The sequence below is a fragment of the Ailuropoda melanoleuca genome, chromosome 6, assembly GCF_002007445.2.
Source record: "Ailuropoda melanoleuca isolate Jingjing chromosome 6, ASM200744v2, whole genome shotgun sequence".
NCBI lineage: Eukaryota > Metazoa > Chordata > Mammalia > Carnivora > Ursidae > Ailuropoda > Ailuropoda melanoleuca.
In genome coordinates, this window is record NC_048223.1 from 119,014,045 (window position 1) to 119,036,562 (window position 22,518).

The following is a 22,518-nucleotide window of genomic DNA, read 5'->3' on the forward strand; positions in this document are numbered from 1 at the left end:
TGTGTATCTGTGGTTTGGGGATTTGACGATCACATGGTGTCAGTCCCCTCAGCTGAAGTGGCAGGAAGGTCAGGTTTTCCAAGGAGGGCATAGGTGCCCTCCCCATGTAGCTTGAGCAGCCAGGGCAGGGTTGGGATAACTACCCCTGTGGTCCCTGGAACGTCCTGCTGGTAGCCCTCTCCGCTGGCCTGGAAATCCCTTCACCTCACTTTTTATTCTAGTTGCTCCCCTGGCACAGAGCCCCTAGATAATAAGACTGTGGGTAAGAGTTGTGGTTATAATTTACTGTCAGCTTTTGGAGTTGTGTGCTGTTGTGGCAGTAAGTTACTTCTCTAGACCTTTTCATTTTTCGCTAAATCTCCCTTAGAGTGATATTTCAAAATTGCACACCATACCCTGCCTTCTCTATGTTAACAGGGAAGGTGGAGTTTTTGGATCTTCTGAGCGCCTAAATAAATGAGAGCCTGCCCTGGGAGCCACCTGTTGTACACAGTTCTTTGTTTTTGGTTTTAAATCCCTTCCTTTAGGAAGCCTTAGAAGTAGGGGGTGAGGGACTGATCTTTAAAAACCAAAGACAGAAAACCAGGTATAGCATTTCCAATGTTATCTGGAGTTCAGGACTTTCTCAGTAAGAGTGGATTAGCACTCAGGTCCTTTCTTAAGCAGACCTGAAATCCCAAGACCTTCTCTTCCCTACTTGTCCGCAGTGGCCACTTTTGCGCATCTCCTGTGGAACTAGATGAGTGAGGCTTGTCCCTATGCAGCACCCAGCTTTTAGGGATTTCTGCTGCAGAACAGCCAGTTGGTATAATAGAGTCCACTGTTATGGAAATACTGCAGTGTTGAATTCTCAACAACAACAAGAGTAAAAAGAAAAGCCCTCTAATCCTCCGGGACGCCTATAAGCTGTAGTGTTCTCAGTACAGGCCGCTTGTGGGCTAACTCACAGGACACATTACTTTGAATTTCTTTATTGGACACAGTCTGGTTTGTCGTTTTGTCTATTCTCTCAAACCCACGGTGCTGTGGGATGTTGTAAACACAGCTCTTATGAAACAGACCCACTGGGTTATTGTTAATCAACAAGCATTCCTGATTGGGGCCATTCGTTTCCTGCTCAGCCAGCCTTTCATGCCTCTGACCTGGGCCCAGCCTGCCCTCTTGTATCCCTGAGAGGCCCCCGTAGTGGTCCCCTAGGGGTTTTACTATTCAGATGAAAATCATGAGTTCCATTTACTTCCACAATGCTGAGATGATTTTCACCCTAAGTACTGTCACTCCAGAGCCCCATTGTTTTCTGTCTCCTTCAGGCTTTTGGATCAGAGAGTGAAGTTGCCAGCTGTTGGCAGTTACATCACATGGACACATTTTCTAGCTCAGCTACTTGAAACTTTTCAAAGAACTGCTCTTTGCTACAGTAAAGCCAAGCCGGTGTGAGGCTGGGGTCGTGTATGGTGTTCTGGATAGATGCAGAAGCCTGTGAAGTTCCCCAAGGGCATTGGGAGATCGGCTGGTGATGCTTGTTCCCAGAGACCTCCTCTGTGCTAAGGCCATGCTAGGACCAGGATCAGAAGGAGCCCCGCCCAGCTAGGAAAACACAGTAGTGAGCCCGCGGAAGCAGCTCTACCAGGAAAAGACCCTGGTCGTGCAGGGTGATCCCACAGCCTGTTAACTGTCATGGCTCTGGGGAGAATACAGCAGTGAAGATAGCTCAGGGCATTCTCCCTCCTCTCTGCAAAAGAGACCTCTCTCGGTCTCAGCTGGCAAGAGAGAAGGGAAGGCAGCATTTTAGAAGGAAGGGTCTGTGTGTGTAGAATGAAATCAGATCTCTCTGAATTCCCACACACAGGGTTCCAATTTATCCATCCCAGTTGCCTGCTTGGTGTGTTCGTGGCCGTGCTGTGCTGTGATGCCTGCTTTGCTCTCTGCACCCCAGCGGCCCATCCGTCCTCTTGCCACACTCAGATAGGGCTCATTGTGGCCCATCTCGTGCTTAGGTGATTAGTTTCCCTTTGACAAAAGTATTCATTTGAACTGGCCCCTCCCGTTCTCTCTGCTTCCCGTGACTTGTTAAAAGCAGATAGGTTTTGTATCAATCTCTGTGGCCAGTGCCCTTGGTGACTGTGTTGGCCATTGTGCAGTACTTTCTGCTCAGAGAACACATTTGTCTCCCTTGATGACCATGCATTGCTCTAGGCAGTTCCTTCACAGAAATGTCCCTCCACTGCCGTCTTCTTACATAAATCTCAGCTACTATGGAACAGTTAATGGTTGCCAAAGGGAAATGGAAGCTCATGTGCTTTGTTATATTCAACAAAGTGTTGGAACGGGGCATCAATAGGTTTTTATTGCTCACGCAAGGCGTTTGACCTTCCATCATGTTGAATCGCCTTTTGTCCTCCTTGATAAACATAGGAGAGACTGGTGAGGTACCCTTTGAATGATCTGTACTTCATCCAGTAAAATCCTTCCAAGCTGCTTAGAGAAAGTCCCCATGCTGTATATTTTTAAATAATGTATTCCAGAAATTCCTACTGCCTCACGTGGCAAAAAGCACCACCTGGGCAAACCTTCTCAAAACCCAGGGACGTGTTGGGACTGTTCATCTTCTCAGAAAGTGATTTGTTTGATAACAAAGGGACAGCTGTCAGCAGGTAATGGGTCAACACAGAGATAATCGCCGAGTGGGAATGTCCTACTCTAAAGAAGGATTCCAACAGCTGCTCTGATTAGAATTATGTTTGAGAAGGTTGCCAGAAACAAATAAAAAAGTTGTGTTTCTTGCTACCAGTACAAGAAACTCTACATGCTATAATATTAAATCTGGTTATATCAGACCAAAACATGGGTTCCTTTGCAATATTAAAAATTTTAGTCAAGGAAGAGAGATAAATTTCGTGTCATAGGAGCTTGGGATTTTATGAGCCACTCTCCAAAGTCTTGCCTTGATTATATTTTACTCTAGCCATTCAGACTTCCCTCTGTCTTTTAAACTACTGGCTCATATGTCTATGGTCATAATTGAATAGTATGTTGATGTAACGATGTTGGTGGTGATGACGATGATTGTGATTTGAGAGCCAGGTGGTTATTTTTCTGTCTGTTGGTTTTGTTTTGTAGCGGTGTCCTTGGCTCTTGCTCTGAATGGAGTCTGCACAAACACTATTAAGTTAATAGTGGGAAGGTAAGTTCCAGAAGGAAACAAATGGTGGCTTAGACTCTCAAGGTCATCTGTGGATGGCATTTGAGCTTTGGCTTATGGCACATTTCTCTTGCCCCCCGAGACATGATTTCTGTTCTCCATTTATCTTGCCTTCTCCCTCGACTGCTCCAGAAATGAGCTAGTTTCCATAGAGATGAACAGTCAAAAGACCTGAATTTGAGGCCTGACTTTGGCTGTTGGTCTTGGACAGGTTAGCTCCCCTCTCAGAAGCTCAGCAGTTACTGATTATCTACCTGGTGGAGGGTGCTGGCCAGGTGCCCAGGGGGCAGAAGGTAGATACAAATTGGGCAGCGCATGACTGCGGGGCGGTGGTGTTCTCCCAACTTTCTGCGTTCAGTGTTGCTGTGGGGCCCCAATTAAATGCTGGTTCCCAGGCCTTGTCTGCTCTGAGGTTCTAGTTCAGTAGGTAAATAACCACACTTGGAGAAACACTAGCTGAGTAGAGGGGAGAGAGTACACCAGAAGTTCTGATAGATTATTGATACTGATTATTGATATCTTATAGATATTGACAGATTATTACTGGGCCTAGATCCCAGAGCTGGGAAGACCAGGGACCTTGTGTTTACAGCACTAGCAAAGCCTGTCCATGGCTGGCTTTCAGCAAATATTAGTTGAATTAATGGGAAGGGATTGGCCGTCACCCATCTGTGTGAGAATCCTCACTGGAGGGAGGTAGAAAAACACAGGGTGACATGTGTTGGGGCAGGAATCCAATTACTGGGGCTTAGGCTTGCCTTTGCCACTTACTGGTTGTATGTGACCTTGGGCAGGAGTGTAATCTTTCTACACCTTCAGTTTTGCACCTGTCAGATGAAGGAATTCCCGGGGTTGGCATAAGAATCACATGACACAATGCACGTGCTGTGCTTGGCACTAATTGTGGTACCCCGTAAGGGCTCCGTAAGTGCCAGCGGTGCCTGCAGCTGGGGGCTCGACCTCGGGGCCAGCTTCCACCCCTGTCCTGTGAGGTCTGTCTCCGCAGACCTGGGCCAGGGAAGCCAGCCTGGATGACTGTGCACTCTGCATCCTGGAGCTGAGCTGTTGGGTCCTCTGTCTCAGTGAGGTTAGGCGAGTCCTGCTATTCGAGGAGGGGCAAGTGACCATCCAAACTCAAGACATAGGGACATGAGGAGCCTGGAGTCTGGGGTTCTGGAAGCAGCCTCTGAATGGGAGCTGTCGATGGAGGCAGGAACTACCTTCTACTCTGCCAGTGCTGTGTTTACATGCCTCCTATCAGTCTTCTCGTCTGCCCTCAAGACCTCCCCTTTGGGCGGGTATTCATCTCCCCTTTTACAGATGTGGAAGCTGAGGCTGGGGGAGGCTATGTGACCTTCCCAAGGTCAGAAAACTAGTAAGTGGCAGAGTGGGAGTTCCAACTCAGAGCTTTCTGACCCCGAAATTTGAGCTTTTCTCAAGACCACCATGTCTGGAGTGGTCCCCGGGGAGCCCCGGTGTTGATGGCAGGAGGAGGAGCTGGGGGCAGCAGGGAATGGGCGGGAGTCAGCTGGGGGTTCCTTTGTGATGGCAGCATTTTATATTGAAAATGTCCATGGTGTCTTTTGTAGACCTCGCCCCGATTTCTTTTACCGCTGCTTTCCAGATGGAGTGATGAACTCAGAAATGCACTGCACGGGTGACCCCGATCTGGTGTCCGAGGGCCGCAAAAGCTTCCCCAGCATCCATTCCTCCTGTAAGTTTGGTGGCTGGGCCTCTCTTTAATTCCCAGTCATGTTTCCTGACCACTTTCCTTGGGAGTTTAGTGGAGAGGAAAGTGCCGGGACACGAATGTAGAGCACAGTTTGTTCTTCTTCCCTGTTGGCTTAGAGACAAGAATTCGACAGGGGGTAATAAACCTGCGGACAAGGCTCTAGAGTTTACAAGATATGGTATATGTTGCTTCTGTGAGCCCCGCGGAGCATGACATGTGACACTTTACCCTTTGGCAGTACGCTTTGGGAGCTTCACGGTGCAAGGGAATTTACCATGTTCCCTGGGACCTTGCTTTTCATCCCCGTGTTCTCTCTAGTTTATTCCTTCAGTGACAGTATCATGTGTGTGTACCAACATATAGCATATATATGTACACGCACGCGTGCCTCAGTATATAGTCTGGTTATGGATGTGCCGGCTGGGACCAGCCTTAAAGCCAAGACTTAATAATATGAATCAGGGGCACCTGGGTGGCGCAGCGGTTAAGAATCTGCCTTCAGCTCAGGGTGTGATCCCGGCATTATGGGATCGAGCCCCACATCAGGCTCCTCTGCTAGGGGCCTGCTTCTTCCTCTCCCACTCCCTCTGCTTGTGTTCCCTCTCTCACTGGCTGTCTCTATCTCTGTCGAATAAATACATAAAATTAAAAAAAAACACAGAAAGTTTAAAAAAAATAATAATATGAATCAGGTGCAGGGTGGTGTAGTGGAGAGAACACAGGTCTTTGTAGTGACAGACCCTGGCTCTGCCAGGTCTTAGCTCTGTGACGTACCCGCTCTTGCCTCAGCGCCTGCTGTATACAACGGGAATGATGATGCCTCCACTCCTGGTTGGAGTGAGGGTTACAAGAAGTAATGATGGTCGCTGGTGTTTGGAGCAGCTGCCGTGACAGCATTTGTAGGGCATTGTGTCATTGAATCCACTCGATATGTATGTGAAGTACTTAGTATGGTGCTTTAAATCCACAGTACTTATCCATGTTGTTGTCTGTAACCAGATGTGAGGGTCCAGAGTATCCTGGTTCGTTCCAGTAATGTTTATTGAATGACCGAGGTGCCAGGTACGGTGCTAGGTGTTGGGGACACAAAGATAATTAAGGCACAGCTCGTGTCCTGGGGACTCCAGAGGCAGTGGCACACTGTATTATGTTGATGACACTGGGATCATTAGAAAACCACGGCTACAGGTGACCACTTGAGAGAGGCTGTTCTTGTGACCTGAGGTCCTTGATTTCTCACAGGTCTGAAGTTTTCGGCCATTGGCAGGCCTGTTACCTTGATCTTTTCTGTTTTTTTTTTAAAGTATGTAAGACATTCCCTGATAGCGGCTGGATCAAGGAGTCAGTGGATGCATTTTCCTGCAGTAGTTGTTGGATATTTTGCTCAGAGCCCTTAGAGACTGAAGCCCTATGAACAAGATATTGGGGTGCCAGGCGCTCTACGTGAATTACTGTTAATCTGTACCATGGCCCCCCTAGGTTGGGTTATCCCCATTTTATATATAAGGACAGCGAAGGTCAGACAGACTCCGTAACTTGTTCAAGGACACTTACCTGACCTTCACACAAGCCTCTAACTCGATAGTGTCTCAGGGCTTCCGTGATGAAATACAATGAAGTATTCTATGTCCATTTAAATAAATAACTCATATTCTTGTCTGGTTTGTTGGAGACTATAGGGGGTTGAAGAACGTTCCCCCAAAAGATAGGTCCAAGTCCTAGCCCACAGAACCTGTGAATGTGACCTTTTTGGAGAATTGTCTTTGCAGATGTAATTAAATTAAGGATCTCGAGATGAGATCATCCCGGATTTAGGTAGGCCCTAAATCCAGTGACAGATGTCCCCATTAGAGAAAGACATAGGAATATTTGAGATGCAGAGACACAGGTGAGAAAGCCACGTGAAGATGGAGGTAGAGATTGGAGTGGTACAGCCACAAGCCAAGGAATCTGGGGCCACCAGATGCTGGAAGGGGAAGGAAGGATCCTCTCCTGGAACCTTCAGAGGGAGCATGACCCAGCCCACACGTTGATTTCAGACTTCTGGGCTCCCGAATGCGAGGGACTACGTTGCCGTTGTTCTCACCGGGCTGGTGGTCATTTGTTACGGCTGCCCTAGGAAAAGGATATAGAGGCTTAGCCTGAACACTTAGCAGCCAGTGGAAAGGATTTGGTTCTAGAATCTTGGGGGAGTTGAGAGAAAATGCTTACTTGAGTGTGCTTCGTCAGAATGCCCACTGAGGTTCACGGGGGAAGGGGCCCGGCAGTGCGTGAGGGTGGAGGACCCAGGGTTCTCCAAGGCCGCTTGAGGCGGAACATGCATTTAGAATCATGTCCCCTCCGAGTGAGTCTGTGCTCTCTGAAGTCTCATTTTAAGCGATTGTCTGTTTTGGAGGAGTTGTAGGTGCCAGCTGGAGGAACGCCTGCTGCCCTGCCTTCCGTTTCATGATCCGGCGTTCCCGTGCTGGCACTGTCGAGAGGTCCCCAGAAGAGCACGTACCTGGGGTTGGCTCCCATCTGCTCTCCAGCTCTGTCCTTGTAGGGTCCCTCAAGGTCTCTGTTGTTTTAGGGCATGTCCTGTGCTCCCAAAGACTTGGTGCTGAGCTTGAAGGGGCTTCCAAAGCTCAAAGCAGAAAGAAGTCAAACCCTGAACCCTGGCTTTCAGATGGTTGACAGAGGCCTGCCAGCACAAGTTAGTATCCAGTGTTGCATTTGACCTTGGGCAGGAAATAGCTGTGAATAACTCAGCCCAGAAGACTGCCGGTCCTAGAGAGTAGAGGCCAGGCCCCACAGAAGTGTTTCTTTTAGAAGCACACCTTCCCTATCAGATGCATTTTCTGACAGGGCTGCCCACCAGCTCCCTGTCAAGTGTGTGGCTGATGTCCTCTCCGTGCTAGACTAGCTTTTTGACAGAGGCTATTACTATCTTTTGCTTAAGACACTACTTAAAACGTTACAGATTTTTACTACTTGGCAGACACGGAATCCTACCCAGCCTCTAGGCTTTGATGATAGTATTTTTATCTGTTCTCTTTCTTTGTTGTGACAGGTCAGTGATTGCCTTACAGGGAGCTGCCACATCCACTTAGAAGAACCATCAGTGCTATTCTTTGGATTTCTCACTGTGGCTAACAGGAAGTGGTTGGCATGACTCTTGGCTCTTGGAGGAGGTGCTCGACCTCGGAGGGATGACCTTAGTGGACCCCCACGTGTGATGCACACACGCCTTGTCCCTTCAGTAAAATCAGCGTTGTAGGTTGCCCAGGAGTGAGTGGACACAGGCATTCTGGGCCACAGGATCTCGTAAGATGAATTCCTCATGCTAGATAATCACAGCTTTGCTTCCGCTCTGGTTATAGATAATCGGTGACTGGAAGGTAGTTGATGTCCACGTACCACCGTGCAGAACAGTTGGTTTTCTTTGAACCTAAGAACAAACATTAGTTTCTGTTGGAAACGAAAGATCTTTGCTTAGTTGGCCATAAGCAGTCAAACAGCACTCTGCGGAAGTGCTCACATGGCAGCCAGCCCTCAAATGGCGTGCCTCACAGCAGCCATCTTGTGGGACTTGTTCCGTAAGGTGGCCCAAGCCTCCCTTGTGGGAAAAATCAGAGTCACAGTTACAAAGAGAAGAGCGAGTGGTTTCCTGCAGAAACCAAGAAGTTACCAGAAACTGGGAATTTATTATTTTTTTAATTTTAGAAGTTTTATTTATCCATTTATTTTAGACAGAGATAGAGCACATGCACGCATGCAAGTGGGGAGAAGTGCAGAGGGAAAGGAAGAGAGAGAATCCACAAGCAGACTCCCCGCTGGGTGTGGAGCCCCGCACAAGGCTCCATCCCATGACCTTGGGATCATGACCTGAGCAGAAGCCAAGAGTTGGCCGCTTGACCCACTGAGCCACCCAGGTGCCCCCAGACGCTTGGGATTTAAAGCACAGAAAGGCAATATAGCTTAAAGGAGGGACATTCTGAAAAGGGAATTTTCTTTCACTGCAGTCTTGGCTTTTGATTGGGTATTGTTTCACATTCCAGAAAGAGGATAGCTTTCAGAGAGAAAATCAGAAAAAAAACAAATTATTCATGCCAAGTCAAGCTATTAAGAAACTTCTTTCTTGTGAAAATGGTGAGAATACGTAAAGTGATATTGTTGTTCGGGGATCAGCAAACAACAGCCCATGGGCCAAATCCAGTGCCTGCTTGTTTTTGTAAATAAAGTTTTGTTGGAACAGCGAGATGCCCGTTTGTTTATGGATTGCCTATGGAGACTTCCACCTTCTAATGGCAGGGTTGCATAGTTGCAAGGGAGACATGGCCCACAAAACTGCAAACGTGTTGCTTATGCTCCAGACAAGTAGTATTGAAAAGCATCACCATGATGGTTGGGGTTGGGGAGGGACAAATACAGGCAGAGGACAGAAGATTTTTAGGGCGGTGAAACTTCTCTGTATGATACTGGAATGGTGGATGTATGTCATCATATATTTGTTGAAACCCATAGAGTGCACAGCAGGAAGAGTGACCCCTAAGGTGGTAAACTGCGGGCTTTGGGAGATGATGACGTGTCAGCGTAGACTCATCAATTGCAGCAGATGATGGGGGATGTTGTTAATGAGGGAGGCTGTGCACCTGTGTGGGGGCATATGAGAAGTCTCTGCTCTTTTCTTTCTTTCTTTCTCTCTTTCTTTCTTTCTTTCTTTCTTTCTTTCTTTCTTTCTTTCTTTCTTTCTTCCTTCCTTCCTTCCTTCCTTCCTTCCTTCCTTCCTTTCTTCTTTCATTTTTTAAAGGGTTCCCCTTTCTCCGCATCTGCGCCAACATCTGTTGTTTCCTGAGTTGTTCACTTCAGCCATTCTGGCCGGTGCGAGGTGCTGTCTCATGGTGGTTTTGATTTGTATTTCCCTGATGCCGAGTGATGTTGAGCGTCTTTTCATGCGTCTGCTGGCCATTTGTATGTCTTCTTTGGAGAAATGTTTGTTCATATCTTCTGCCCATTTCTTGACTGTATTATTTGTTTTTTGGGTGTTGAGTTTGAGAAGTTCTTTATAGATTTTGGATACTAGCCCTTTATCTGATAAGACATTTGCAAATATCTTCTCCCATTCCGTAGGTTGCGTTTTAGTTTTGTGGACTGTTTCCTTTGCTGTGCAAAAGCTTGTTTATTTATCTTGATGAAGTCCCAGTAGTTCATTCTTGCTTTTGTTTCCCTTGCCTTTGGAGACGTGTCTAGCAAGAAGTTGCTCCGGCTGATGTCATAGAGGTTGTTGCCTACGTTCTCCTCTAGGATTTTGATGGATTCCGGTCTCACATTGAGGTCTTTCATCCATTTTGAGTTTATTTTTGTCTATGGTGTAAGAAAGTGGTCCCGTTTCATTTCTCTGCATGTGGCTGTCCAGTTTTCTCAACACCATTTGTTGAAGAGACTGTCTTTTTTCCATTGGATCTTCTTTCCTGCTTTGTCGAAGATCAGTTGGCCATAGAGTTGAGGGTCCATTTCTGGGTTCTCTATTCTGTTCCATTGATCTATGTGTCTGTTTTTGTGCCAGTATGATACTGTCTTAATGATTACAGCTTTGTAATACAGCTTAAAGTCCAGAATTGTGATGCCTCCAGCTTTGGTTTCCTTTTTCAATGTTCCTTTAGCTCTTCAGGGTCTTTTCCGGTACCCATTTTAGGATTGTTTGTTCCAGCTCTATGAAAAATACTGATGGTATTTTGATAGAGATTGCATTGAAAGTGTCGATTGCTTTGGGAAGCATGGACATTTTAACAATATTTGTACCTTCTTAATTTTGCCATGAACCGAAACTGCTTTAAAACATTTAAGTCTGAAAAAAAGCATTACTAAAGCAAGACCAGTGCACCTTAACTGTGCACACAGATGTTTCATTTTTAAACAATTCCATCATATTTTAAAAAGGGGGCATTTGTAAGATCATCAGTGCTGGCGGGATACACTCTTCAAATGGCAGACAAGATTAGAAGGTGTATCTGGCTGATGATGATTTAACGATTTTTCTTGAGCACGGAGTTTTGTAGGCACCGAGTTGGTACTCGGGGAGGGTACAGGATGCTCAGACATGGCCAAGTCCTCTTTAGGGCGAGGATGCGTACCAGGTACATTACCACAGTGGTCTGGAACTGGGGACGAGGAATTCCAAGCAGGGGACAGAAAAGCTTTGGGAGGAAAACTACTTTCTCCTATCATTTTCCCAGGAGAGGACGTATGAGCTACAATGTTTTAAGGTATTTGTGTCTGAAGTGTCTTTTTTCGATTCTTTAGCTGGGTGCAGAATTCTAGGTAGAAAAATCACTTTGGTGCAGGGTTTTTGTTTACACTGTGTTTGAGAGAGGCCTTGTAGCATTCCTTTCCTTGGTTTCTTTTTCTTTCTCTCTCTGGAACCTCTTAGAATCTTCTCTCCATCTCTGGCCATCAGGAGGTGATGTGCCTTACTGGGATTCTTTTTTAAGCTGGAAGCACTAAAGTTAACCAGGCAGAGCTCGTTAATTAAGCTTCCCTGAAGGACGAATGGGGAGCCAGCTGGGTTTTCACTGCTTGACCCCGAGTGTTAGCATCTGGCCTTGACTTTGAAGCTATTCCTTTCCCCAGGGGAGGCTCCCCAGGCTCTTGGCAGGTGTACCTGTGCCTGACATTCCGGAAGCCAGGCGGAGGGGCTGGGGTTCTTACAGGTCACCTTGCAGAGTGACCCTTCACCCTCGGTTCTCAGTCTCATTGCTCAGCCCTGGTCTCTTCTTGCCTGCTTCTCCTGAGTGCAGAGCCTCAAATCGTTAAACCTTCAATCTTCTTCAAGAGCCGGGGAGGTGGCAGCTTCCTTCCTGGTTTGTAGGATGGCGTGGAGAATTTAACTGCTCATAGTAAGGACTTTTCACCTGTTCCTTTTTTCCATCTCCTGCCTTCCCCTTGCCTCCTGCGGTACCCGGGGCCCCAGCTCAGAGCTTTGCAGGCCCTTGCCGGTGAATAAGCGGCTTCTCATCAGCACCGCCCTCTGCAGCTGTAGACTCGCCTTTCCTGGCTCTGGGAGGCACCCTGTCTGCCACCTGCTTTCGTTGGCATACGTTGTGGTGTGGACTTGAGCTGCTCCTGGCTCCATTTAAGATAGGATGTATGCTCCTGTTTGCATCAGAGAAACAGAAGCAGCAGTGTGTGTGTGTGTGTGTGTGTGTGTAGGGGGGCAGAGAAGGAGAGGAATGAAGAGGGAGCAGTTATTTTAAGGAATTGGTTTGCATGGTTGTGGGGCTGGTACGTCTGAAATTTGTAGGGTCAGACCGCAGGCTGGAAAGTTCAGACAGGATTTCCATGTTGCCGTCTTGAGATTGAATTTTATTTGGGAAACCTCAGTCTTCGCTCTTAAAGCCTTCCACTGATTGACCAAGGCCCAGCCACACTGGTCAGGGTGAATGAGCTCCTGAAAGTCAACTGACTGGAAACGTTCATCACATCTAAAAATACCTTCCCAGCAACATCTAGACCGATGTTGACAGAACAGCTGGGCACCAGAGCCTGCCCACGATGACACATAAAATTAGCTGTCACACTGTTGTGCTTTCTTTCTTCTACCATTTTAAAATCAGAAACGCCACCGAAATGCTCTTAATACCTTAGTTACAGAGATACCGCCCATCAGAAGGCTCTCGGTCAGCCTCGGTCTTACTCTCATGACAGAGTCCTTGAGAATGGAGTGATTCCACTAAAGCGTCTTTGTAGGCTGAGCGTCTGGGAGTTTGCTTTCACTGAACAAATCTAAATGCATTTTAAGGACAGATTGAGAAATGATCACAGGATGGCATGTATGCTAACTGGCCAGGTGTGATTCCATGAAGCATGAATATTCAGTATTATAAACCAGCTGGTTCTTCAAGTGTTAGGCAAGCTTTGCATAAAAGAAACAGGAAAAGGAAAACAGGAAATTGTAAGATTCATCTCTTTTGCATCATTGAGTTAATTGAAATTGCTATCCAGGGCTTTTGCTGGAAGGGTTTTGGTCGATGAGAAACTTGAAAAAGGCCACTTTCTTCTTCTTTTAAAAATGCTATAAAATGGCATGGTTGCTGAGGTCACTGTTCCGGCCAGGACCAACTGGTGGTCATTTGTCTGAGGTCAGCTCAACTTGTGTGGTTTCTGTTCGAACTTCAAGGGAAGCTTCCAGCATGTCGAGGGACAGCGTCAGATCCGGCAAGAGCCCCTCATGGCTTTTTCCCTACATTTGTATCCTCCTACATCTCAAGCTTCGAAGGCTATTTCAAAGGTTCTGGGAAGCAACCGTGCTTGTTTGCCATATCTTTCTCCAGAAAAGGGAGACTCCCCAACACAGCAGAAAGCCTTTCTCTGGGGATGCCAAACGCAGGGAGGGAATGACTGCTCTCTGTAGAATCCTAGACCTCTTCTTAGGAGAGGTTTCTTTCTTTCTTTCTTTCTTTCTTTCTTTCTTTCTTTCTTTCTTTCTCTCTCTCTCTCTCTCTCTTTCTCTCTTTTTCTTTCTTTCTTTCTTTCTTTTTCTTTCTTTCTTTCTTTCTTTTCATCTTGTTTCTTTCTTTCTTGATCTTGTTTCTTTATTTGACAGAGAGAGACAGCCAGCGAGAGAGGGAACACAAGCAGGGGGAGTGGGAGAGGAAGAAGCAGGCTCCCAGCAGAGGAGCCTGATGTGGGGCACGATCCCAGAACGCTGGGATCACGCCCTGAGCCGAAGGCAGATGCTTAACGACTGCGCCACCCAGGCGCCCCATTAGGAGAGGTTTCTTAATCTCTCTTCCATTATCACTCCTCCTCCTTGTTTTAGACATGCCCCCCCCCCGAATTGCTCCTTTCTACTGTGAAATTTTAATGCCACCAATATCCTGTCTATCTGCGTATGTACCGTGGCCCTTTTTCAGGGCCGCCAGCAATGATCGATAATCCCTAAGACTTTTTCATCTCCCCAGGAGCCAATCTTCATCCCTTCGGTCAGGGGCAGTGCTGTCCTGGTGGAGGATGCATGCATCGGGGTGGTAGTTCTCAGCCGGACTGTTTTGCCTGCCGGGGGACATTTAGCGATGTCTGAAAAAAGTTGCGGTTGTCATGAGACGGGGGGGTGGCCCAAGAGCATCAAGTCCACAGAGGCCACCGGTGCTGCTAAGTGTCCTCAGCGCACAGGACGGCCCCACCACACAGACTTAGCTTGCCCCAAATGTCAGTAGTGTCCAGGCTGAGAAACCCTTGTCTCGGGGAGTTAGGTAAATATGTGGCAGATGTCAGTCACTCACGTGTTAAATTCGTCCACTCTCCAAGTTCCCGGTCTGACTGAGTAGGAAATGTTGAGAAATGGGCACCGTTTGATTAATTCAAAATACTCTCCCTCAAAAACTCGACTCACTATTTGATTTCTGTGAAAAAAAAGATCAGGGTAAAAGGAAAGGTTAGATATAAGCCAAATGCCTTTTTCTTTCTTTTTTCACTTTTTATGATAAAAAATTTCAGACCTTTAACACAAAACAAATCTACTGAATACCCATGGCCCTGCTATGTCGTCCTGCCCATCTTGCTTCCTGTTTTTCTCTGCCCATTTCCTACCACGTGTAGTACTGATGATATTTTGTAAAAAATTGTTCTAGTATTTTAAGGTAAAATTTACATTGCAATGCATAAATCATTGTCATTCAGTTCTGACAAGTGCACCACCTTGTAACCCCTATTCCTGTCTCACTATAGAGTATTTCCATAAACCCAGAAAGTTTGTTTATGTCCCTTTTCAGTCAATCCTCATTCCCTCAGGATAGCCACGGTTCAGGTTTTGTGTTTTTGTTTTAGTTTTTAAACTTCAGGGGCATCTGGGGGGCTCAGTCGGTGAAGTGTCTGCCTTTAGCTCAGATCATGATCCCAGGGTCCCGCATTGGGCTCTCTGGTCAGTGGGGAGCCTGCTTCTCCCTCTGCCTGCTGCTCCCCCTGCTTGTGCTCTGACTCTCTGTCTCTCTCTTTTTCTCTGACAAATAAATAAATAAAATCTTTAAAAACATAAACTTCAGATTCATTTTGCCTATTTTAGAACTTCATATAATTGGAATCATACAGTAGGTCCTTTTCGTGTCTGACAGCTTTTGCTCAATATGTCTTGAAATTCTTCATGTTGTCATGAGTATCCGTAATTTTTTCTTTTCATTGCTGAGGGAAGAGGAGGAGGGCCCTGTGTTCTATGCTGTTCCTGCCTGGGGCGGAGTTTTCCATCAGAGGAGGCTTCGAGCGAGGAAGGAGGGAACGGGTCAGGTGCAAATGCCACAGATTCTCACAGTTCTTACTGAGTTTTAGTGCATTTTCTTGAATAAATGTTTATTTTTTGTATGTTCTTGGGACCATCCCGAGACTTAAAAGTTTTTTTAAAAATAATTTCCCCGTTTTGCTTGGGAGTGGGTCAACATAGCTCCTCACATTGCCATCCTAGAAGTGGAATTACCTTATGTCAGTTTTGATAGATCGTATTTTTAAGGAATTTGTATCTTTCGTCTAGGTTGTTGGATGTATTCGGATAAAGCTGTTTATAATAGTCTGCTCTTGACTTTTTTGATGTCTGTAAGAGCAGTGCTGACAACCCTCTTCCATTTCTGTTCTAGTAATTTGTATTTTCTCTACTTTTTTCTTGACTAATTGTACTTGGGGCTTATCAATTTTACTAATCCTTCCCAAAAACCAACTTTTGTGTTTATTTTCTCTATTTTTGTCTCTTTTTTACATCATTGATTTTGGCTCTTATTTGTATTATTTCCTTATTTTTAATTTTTGCTTAATTTGCTCATAATTTTCTAGTTTCCTAAGTTGAAAATTTAAATCATATTTTTTTTAAGACTATTCCTTTCTAATGTAAGCATTTACAGCTATAGATTTCCCTTAAGCCCTGCATTGGCGGTACCCCACAAAATTTGGTCTGTTGTATTTTTTATTGCTATTATGTTCAAAATATTTTCTAACTACCTTTGTTATTTCTTCTTTGATCTTTGACTCTGTCTTTGACCTTCTTATTTAGAAGTGAGTTTTTCACTTTCCAAATGGCTTTTCTAGCTATCTTAATGTTTTGAATCTTTAACTTCATTTTACTGTGAAGAGAAAGCAAGTTTTGTTCAGTATTTTGAAATTTATTGAGATTTGTTTTATTCCCTACCGACTACTTTATCTCAATGAATGTTCCATGCACACCTGGAAATGCATTTATGCACTTGCTGGGTGTGTCATTCCATATGTGTCCATTAAGTTACCATGGTGTCATTCAAAAATTTTTGATCCTTGCTTTTAGTCTCTTTGTCTCAGCGTTCTGTCAATTACTAAGAGTAGGGTGTGATGGTCTGCAACTAGGATTATAGATTCATCTCTTTCTCCTTTTAGTTTTACTGGGTTTTGCTTCATATATTTTAGAGGTCTCTTTATAGGCACATACACATTTATGATTGTTGTGTATTCTTGGTATGTCGACCCTTCTATCATTAGGAAATGTCCTCTATTCCTCATCTTACCTCTTCCCATATCATGTAATGGCTTCTTGTGGGTACAGGGCTCTTGGGTCCATCAGTTGTGAAAAAAATTTTATAATAGAGATCTTGTTCTTAGCCCTTGGTGTTGGAATAGCCTTGAATTATAAAGGAATTGTTCAGTAGACACCTATTTTGTGTGGGCTCCTATTATCTTTGTATCAAACCATGACTATTTTTTTAATGTTTTTTTATTATATTATGTTAGTCACCATACAGTACATCCCTGGTTTTTGATGTAAAGTTCCATGATTCATTAGTTGTGTATAACACCCAGTGCACCATGCAATACGTGCCCTCCTTACTACCCATCACCAGCCTATCCCATTCCCCCACCCCCCTCCCCTCTGAAGCCCTCAGTTTGTTTCTCAGAGTCCATAGTCTCTCATGCTTCATTCCCCCTTCTGATTACCCCCCCTTCTTTATCCCTTTCTTCCCCTACCGATCTTCCTAGTTCTTATGTTTCATAAATGAAAGAAACCATTATGATAATTGTCTTTCTCTGCTTGACTTATTTCATTTAGCATTATCTCCTCCAGTGCTGTCCATGTTGCAGCAAATGTTGAGAACTCGTTATTTTTGATAGCTGAGTAATGTTCCATTGTATATATGGACCACAACTTCTTAATCCAGTCATCTGTTGAAGGGCATCTTGGTTCCTTCTACGATTTAGCTATTGTGGACAGTGCTGCTATGAACATTGGGGTGCATAATGGCCCATGACTCTTAACACAATCTTCTAAGTATGGGTCCAGAGATCATTCAGGATGGTAGATGTGTTCCAAAAGTAGAAATTCAAATTATCACATGTCCTCTGTAATGGACATTTTTTGGGATATGTGTATATGGATGGAAAGAGACAAAGAGAAAAGGAAAGAAAGAAAAAAAGGAAAGAAATTAATCAACCAATTGATCATGAGCCAACACTGTTCCACAATCCCCTTCTCTGGAAATTGTCCCATTCCTGAGTGGATACCCTTCCTCAGATGGGGCCCTGACCTAGAAATGTTACCTTTTGGGTTCAGAACCACCAGCCTTTTTCTTTGTGTCTTTTCAGATTCACATCTATCATGCATATCCTTACCACCAGTGTGTTTTCTTTTCCCTTTTGGGTAGAACTCATAAAAGTGCATAAGTTATTCCCATGGGGGTCTCCACAACAAACTTTTCATTCCAGACTCGCTTCCTATGTCTCCCGGTGGGTCTGGGGGCTCCCTCTCCTACCTCTGTTGGCATCTACTTGGGAAATGCAGAGTCTTTTGAATGTTAGCCGGAGCCAACTTAATTAGGAAGTTAAGTCTGCCGAAGGAAAATGAAAGAGATCATTCTCCAGCCAAGTCTATGTGGGCTTCAGATGATTCAAACCAGTGCTTCTTTGCTCCCATCAGTCTCTGGAGTCTGCTAATTAGTGCTCAATAACACCTTCCTTCTATGCCAGGAGTGGATTCAGCTCTGGGGATCTGGAAGCAGAGAAAGCATTTCAAGTCTTTGAAGAGTATGACGTTCTAGAATGATGATGGCAGGACACCCCAGAGCTTAAAGCTCTTCAGGGGCTTCCCATGCACCGAGAGAATGATCCAGTCCCAGATGGTACTCTGGCCCCTGCTGTCTCTTCAACCTCATGTCCTGTGCCCCGACCCAACCTTGCTTCCTGCATTCTGGCCACCCTGTCCTCTTCATGGCCCTGCAAACAGCCATCATTTATTGAACATGGAAAATGCGTCAGGGTCTTTGCTAACGGCTTTAAAGGACTTATCCCATTGAATCCCCAAACATACCCATGAGGTCAGCATTCTTATTAGTCCTCTTGTCCAGATGAGAAAACTGAGACTGAGGGGGATGATGATTGACCCCTACACCACACAGCCAGCATGTCACAGAGCTGGCATTTGTACCCAGAGTGTCTGACTTCAGAGCCTAACTTTTTTTTTTAAGATTTATTTATTTGAGAGAGAGAGCGAGTGTGAATGGGGGGAAGCGTAGAGGGAGAGAGAGCATCTCAAGTAGACTCCCCACTGAGCACAGAGTCAGATGCCAGGTCGATCTTATGATCCTGAGATCATGACCTGAGCCAAAATCAAGAGTCGAATGCTCAGCCCCCCACGCGCCCCCAGAGCCCAACTTTTGATGGCTCCCTCCACATGAGACTTTCTTTCCTTTCTTGGCATTTGCACTTGCCCTGCTCTCAATTCTTAAAAGCTGTCAGAAGCCTGCCTACATTCCTCCAGCAATCACTGTGTCACGCATACCAGTCCAGTTCGCAGCTGTAGCAGACTGGGTGTGCAGGGAACAAATGTGCACCCATCCCCTCGAGCAGCCATCAGCCGCTGACTCACGGGCTGGTGTATAAATATCCCGGCTCCCTTGCCCCATAGGCAGAATGGGTCTGAAGGATGTATTTTACCCTGTCTCCTAGAGCCCCAGAGGGGTTGGGCTCTTTCCTCCCAGAGTGGTAACGTCTTTGATATCATGCCGCCCTGGCTTCCTTCCCATCTGTGTCTTACTTCCCCACTGGTGTTTTCTCGAATCATCTTCCTAACAGACCATTTGCTCTTGAATCTACCTCAGGGTCTCATCCTGAAGGAACCCAGACTAAGACATTACCTTGGCTAACTCCTACGACCTCTTTGAGTTTCAGCCTCTATGTAGCCTTAGGAAAGTAGCCATCCTGAATACCCCAGATGCTCCCGCCATTGTTTTTTGTTGTAGCACTCAGTTGTGTCTGTAATCATCCTGGTGGTTTGCTTGTTTTTATCTGCTTCTGTTCCACGAGCACGGGGACCTTGATTATCTCCAGCACTGATGTGTTCCCAGGGCCCATCACAGTGAATGGCTCAGTATAGATGCCCCAGATATTTATTGAACTAATTGATTTGTTGTCTTAACTGAATAAAGCTTTAACTGAAGCTACACTTTTGCTATACATGTGTGAGCAGGACCCCAAATTCACCATCGATGCTGAGTTCCCAGAATACCCCACCCTTTCCTTTGTTTAGAGTGAGAGAAACCTGAGCTGTTCGGGTAATGTACTTAGCTGTCCTGCTCCCTAGCTGTGAAGTCTAGCAGCAAACCCTTGACTGCTCAGTTTTCCCCTTTACTCTTAGAACATGGAGGGATATGGTGGGATAAGGTGGCATAGCTTACTTTGACTTATGAAGCCCTGCGGTTCTCCCTTGGTGTCGTCAGCTTTATAAGAGGGTTTAAGATCCCCACCAGAGACATTCTTGGGAGAATTGAAAGGGCTACAGATGGGGAAGCTCCTTGCATGGTGCCAGGCTGATAGTCGGTGCCTTGAGAATGCTGGGCCCCTTTCCGCCTCCTCCAGCAGAGCTGGGGATCTTGCTAATGACTGGAAAGACCACAGTGACACTGTGAGTTAGGGTCCCTAATGCCTGGAAGCCTGAGCGGGACCTGGGGACTTGTGTGTGTGTTGAGGAGGAGAGACAAGAGAGCCTCTTTACTCCAGAGCTTTGACACTCACGGATTTTTTTTTTTTTAAATAAGCAGACATTCAGAGGTTTAAAGTTTTTTGGAGCCTCTTTGTGCTTATTTCCACCAGTAAATGGACTCGGTTTCGGGCCTCAGCTTGTTCTTCTCCTTCTGATTATTTCCCTCAGTTTTTTTTGAGTTCTGCTATAGTTCATTAAGAAGAAAGGAAGGAGAGAAGGAAGGAAGGAAAAGGAGGGAATATATTTTTTAAGATTTTATTTATTTATTTGATAGTGAAGGTGAGCGCATAAGCAGGGGGAGTGGCAGGCAGAGGATAGGGAGAAGCACACTCCCCGCTGAGCAGCGATCCCAGTGTGGGCTCGATGCCAGGACCTGGGGATCATGACCTGAGCCGAAGGCAGATGCTTCACTGACTGAGCCACCCGCGAGGGAATATTCTTGAGAGCCTCCCCCTGAGCCTCTCCACATCCCCGGTGATTAGTAGCCTTGTAAAAACTATGGATCATATTTTTGTCCTTTACTAATATGGCCTTTTGGTCAAATGTTAGAATATTTTGGCCTGGGTATTACTTACCACACCTTACACGTCAAACAAGCCTCCATTTATTTCCTTTCAACATTATTTCCTTCTGGAAAAGAAAAGTGACGGGCATTTGGTGACTCTGGCTAGAGCAGGGAAGCCTCATGAATGGCTGCCCGTTTCTCACCGTTTCTTCCCGTTTCTTCCCTCGGCTTGGTGCCGTGACCCCAGGGGTTGTCTCCTCCTGCTGTTGAACATGCTGTCATTGCTGCTATGACAAGTGAGATGCTGCCGTGTAATTCACCATTGGGACTTTGTCACCACATCTCAGGAAAACTTCCAATACGCTCGCTTTCAAAAGTATTCACTCGCTCATTCTTGAGTGAAGCAGTCATTTGGTCCACACGCTTTGATGGGACACTTGCTATGTGCCAGGCCTGTGTGTGGTGCGGGAAGAGATGGGGGTGGGTGAGGCAGACCCAGTCCCTGTTGTGGCAGAGTTCACAGGGCAGGACCAGTTAGGAGAATGTGTCCCTTCCAGCAGATGCAATACCAGGTACAGGGCAGAGAGAGCAGAGAGCAGCCCGTCCTGGGCACTCTGGGGCCGTGAGTATCCCAAACAGCCATTCTTGGTTGCCCTGACGGACAGCTTTGGACATTAATAACCATTTAATTACACTCCTGACATATGCTAGTAGGAAAAATATATACTACCTGGTACTTGAAGTGGTGTCTCTTACATAATCAGAGGCATCTGGGACAGTTAATTCTAAAGGAAGGGTGGGGCAAGATCAGAGAAGAGGGGGTGAGAACATTTCTTACTGGAAAGACCCTGAACCGGCCCATCCCTCATCATGGAGCATGTGGAGGAGAGGGCCAGGAGCCAGCCGGTGATGGAGAAGAGGGCCAGGGCACGTAGATCACTTTATGACTTTTGGATTTCTGCTCTAACTACCATGAGCATTCATTTATTTCTTCTTTCTCCATATGTTCATAGCTACCTGTTGTTGGATGTCAAAAGAATGCCATTTTAAGACCTAGCCTGGCGCTAAAAATGGTATATTTGTTTTTGTAATCATTGGATTACACATAAATAAGTACTTTTGTGTCCAGCATTTCTATATTGACTATGGTAGAGAGAGAATTATTTTCAGGCTCCGACAGACCTGAGTTTGGCCTGGCTTCAGTCACAACAATGATGCAGTTTTGCACAGATCCCTTCATGACTGTGCGTCTCCGTTCACTTATCCGTAAACAGAGTCCCAGTCCCTACCTTTCTAGGTGTTGGGGGGGAAATGAAATGAGATCATTTATTGCCATTCCCCCTTGAACTCTGGTTCTGGGGAAGATCGGAGAAGTCTGGTCTCTGTTCCCTTTGGCAGATGAGAGAACAAGAGAAAAACAGAGTCTCCTGTCCCTACACCAGGTGTCCGTTTGAACGTGTTTGTTCCTAAGGCAGCTTGACGCAGGCTGCAAATGCAACCCCCAAGTTTATTTCCCTATCAAAAGGAGCGTGTTTATGACATTATGAGTGATTTCTTTCATGGCATGTGTCTTTGCCGTGACAGCTGTGTGATAGATTCCGTCAACATATTCCTTTTGTGTTGGTCCTTATGTTTACACCTGCAGTATTAATCTGATCCTACGTATAGATCTGTATGCTTCAGAAACTCAGTGTCCTACAGTTTTTGAAAGGAAAAGTAAAACATCAAAAAAATAGTTCCCAGATATGGTCTGCATCTAAGAATTGTGATGTGCCATTTTTGGATTTTTCTTGAAAACCAGTGTGTGCTTCAGAGAGCCTCTCTTGAGCTGGGCTTTTGGACATGGCGCAGCATGGCGCCCTTGCCTGCCAGCCTCAGGCTTAGAGGGGGGAGGCCTGCTGGAGCTTTGTTTCCAAGAACAGTGGTTAACCCAAACCTAGAAAGGTCACAGAGGTGGGGGACCGAGAGTGAGGTCTGTCTGTGTGTCTGCCAGCATGGGCCCAGACACAAACTGCCAGAGAGTCACAGGCTGACCTTAGACAGTGGAGTTGAAAGTCATTACCCAATGTTTTCTCCAATGTGTTGCTCACTAGATGGGGTGAAAATCCAAGAACAGAATT

The 22,518-nt window shown here is 45.8% G+C and overlaps 1 protein-coding gene across 1 annotated transcript in view; it reads left to right on the plus strand.

Annotated features, from left to right (window-relative positions):
- PLPP4 (phospholipid phosphatase 4) overlaps positions 1–22,518 on the plus strand; it is a 251,593-nt gene that overhangs the window by 166,667 nt on the left and 62,408 nt on the right. The window contains exons 5-6 of the mRNA XM_019795492.2: positions 3,121–3,184; positions 4,792–4,916. Of these exons, the coding sequence (XP_019651051.2) occupies positions 3,121–3,184; positions 4,792–4,916 (189 nt within the window). The remainder of the gene's footprint in view (positions 1–3,120; positions 3,185–4,791; positions 4,917–22,518) is intronic.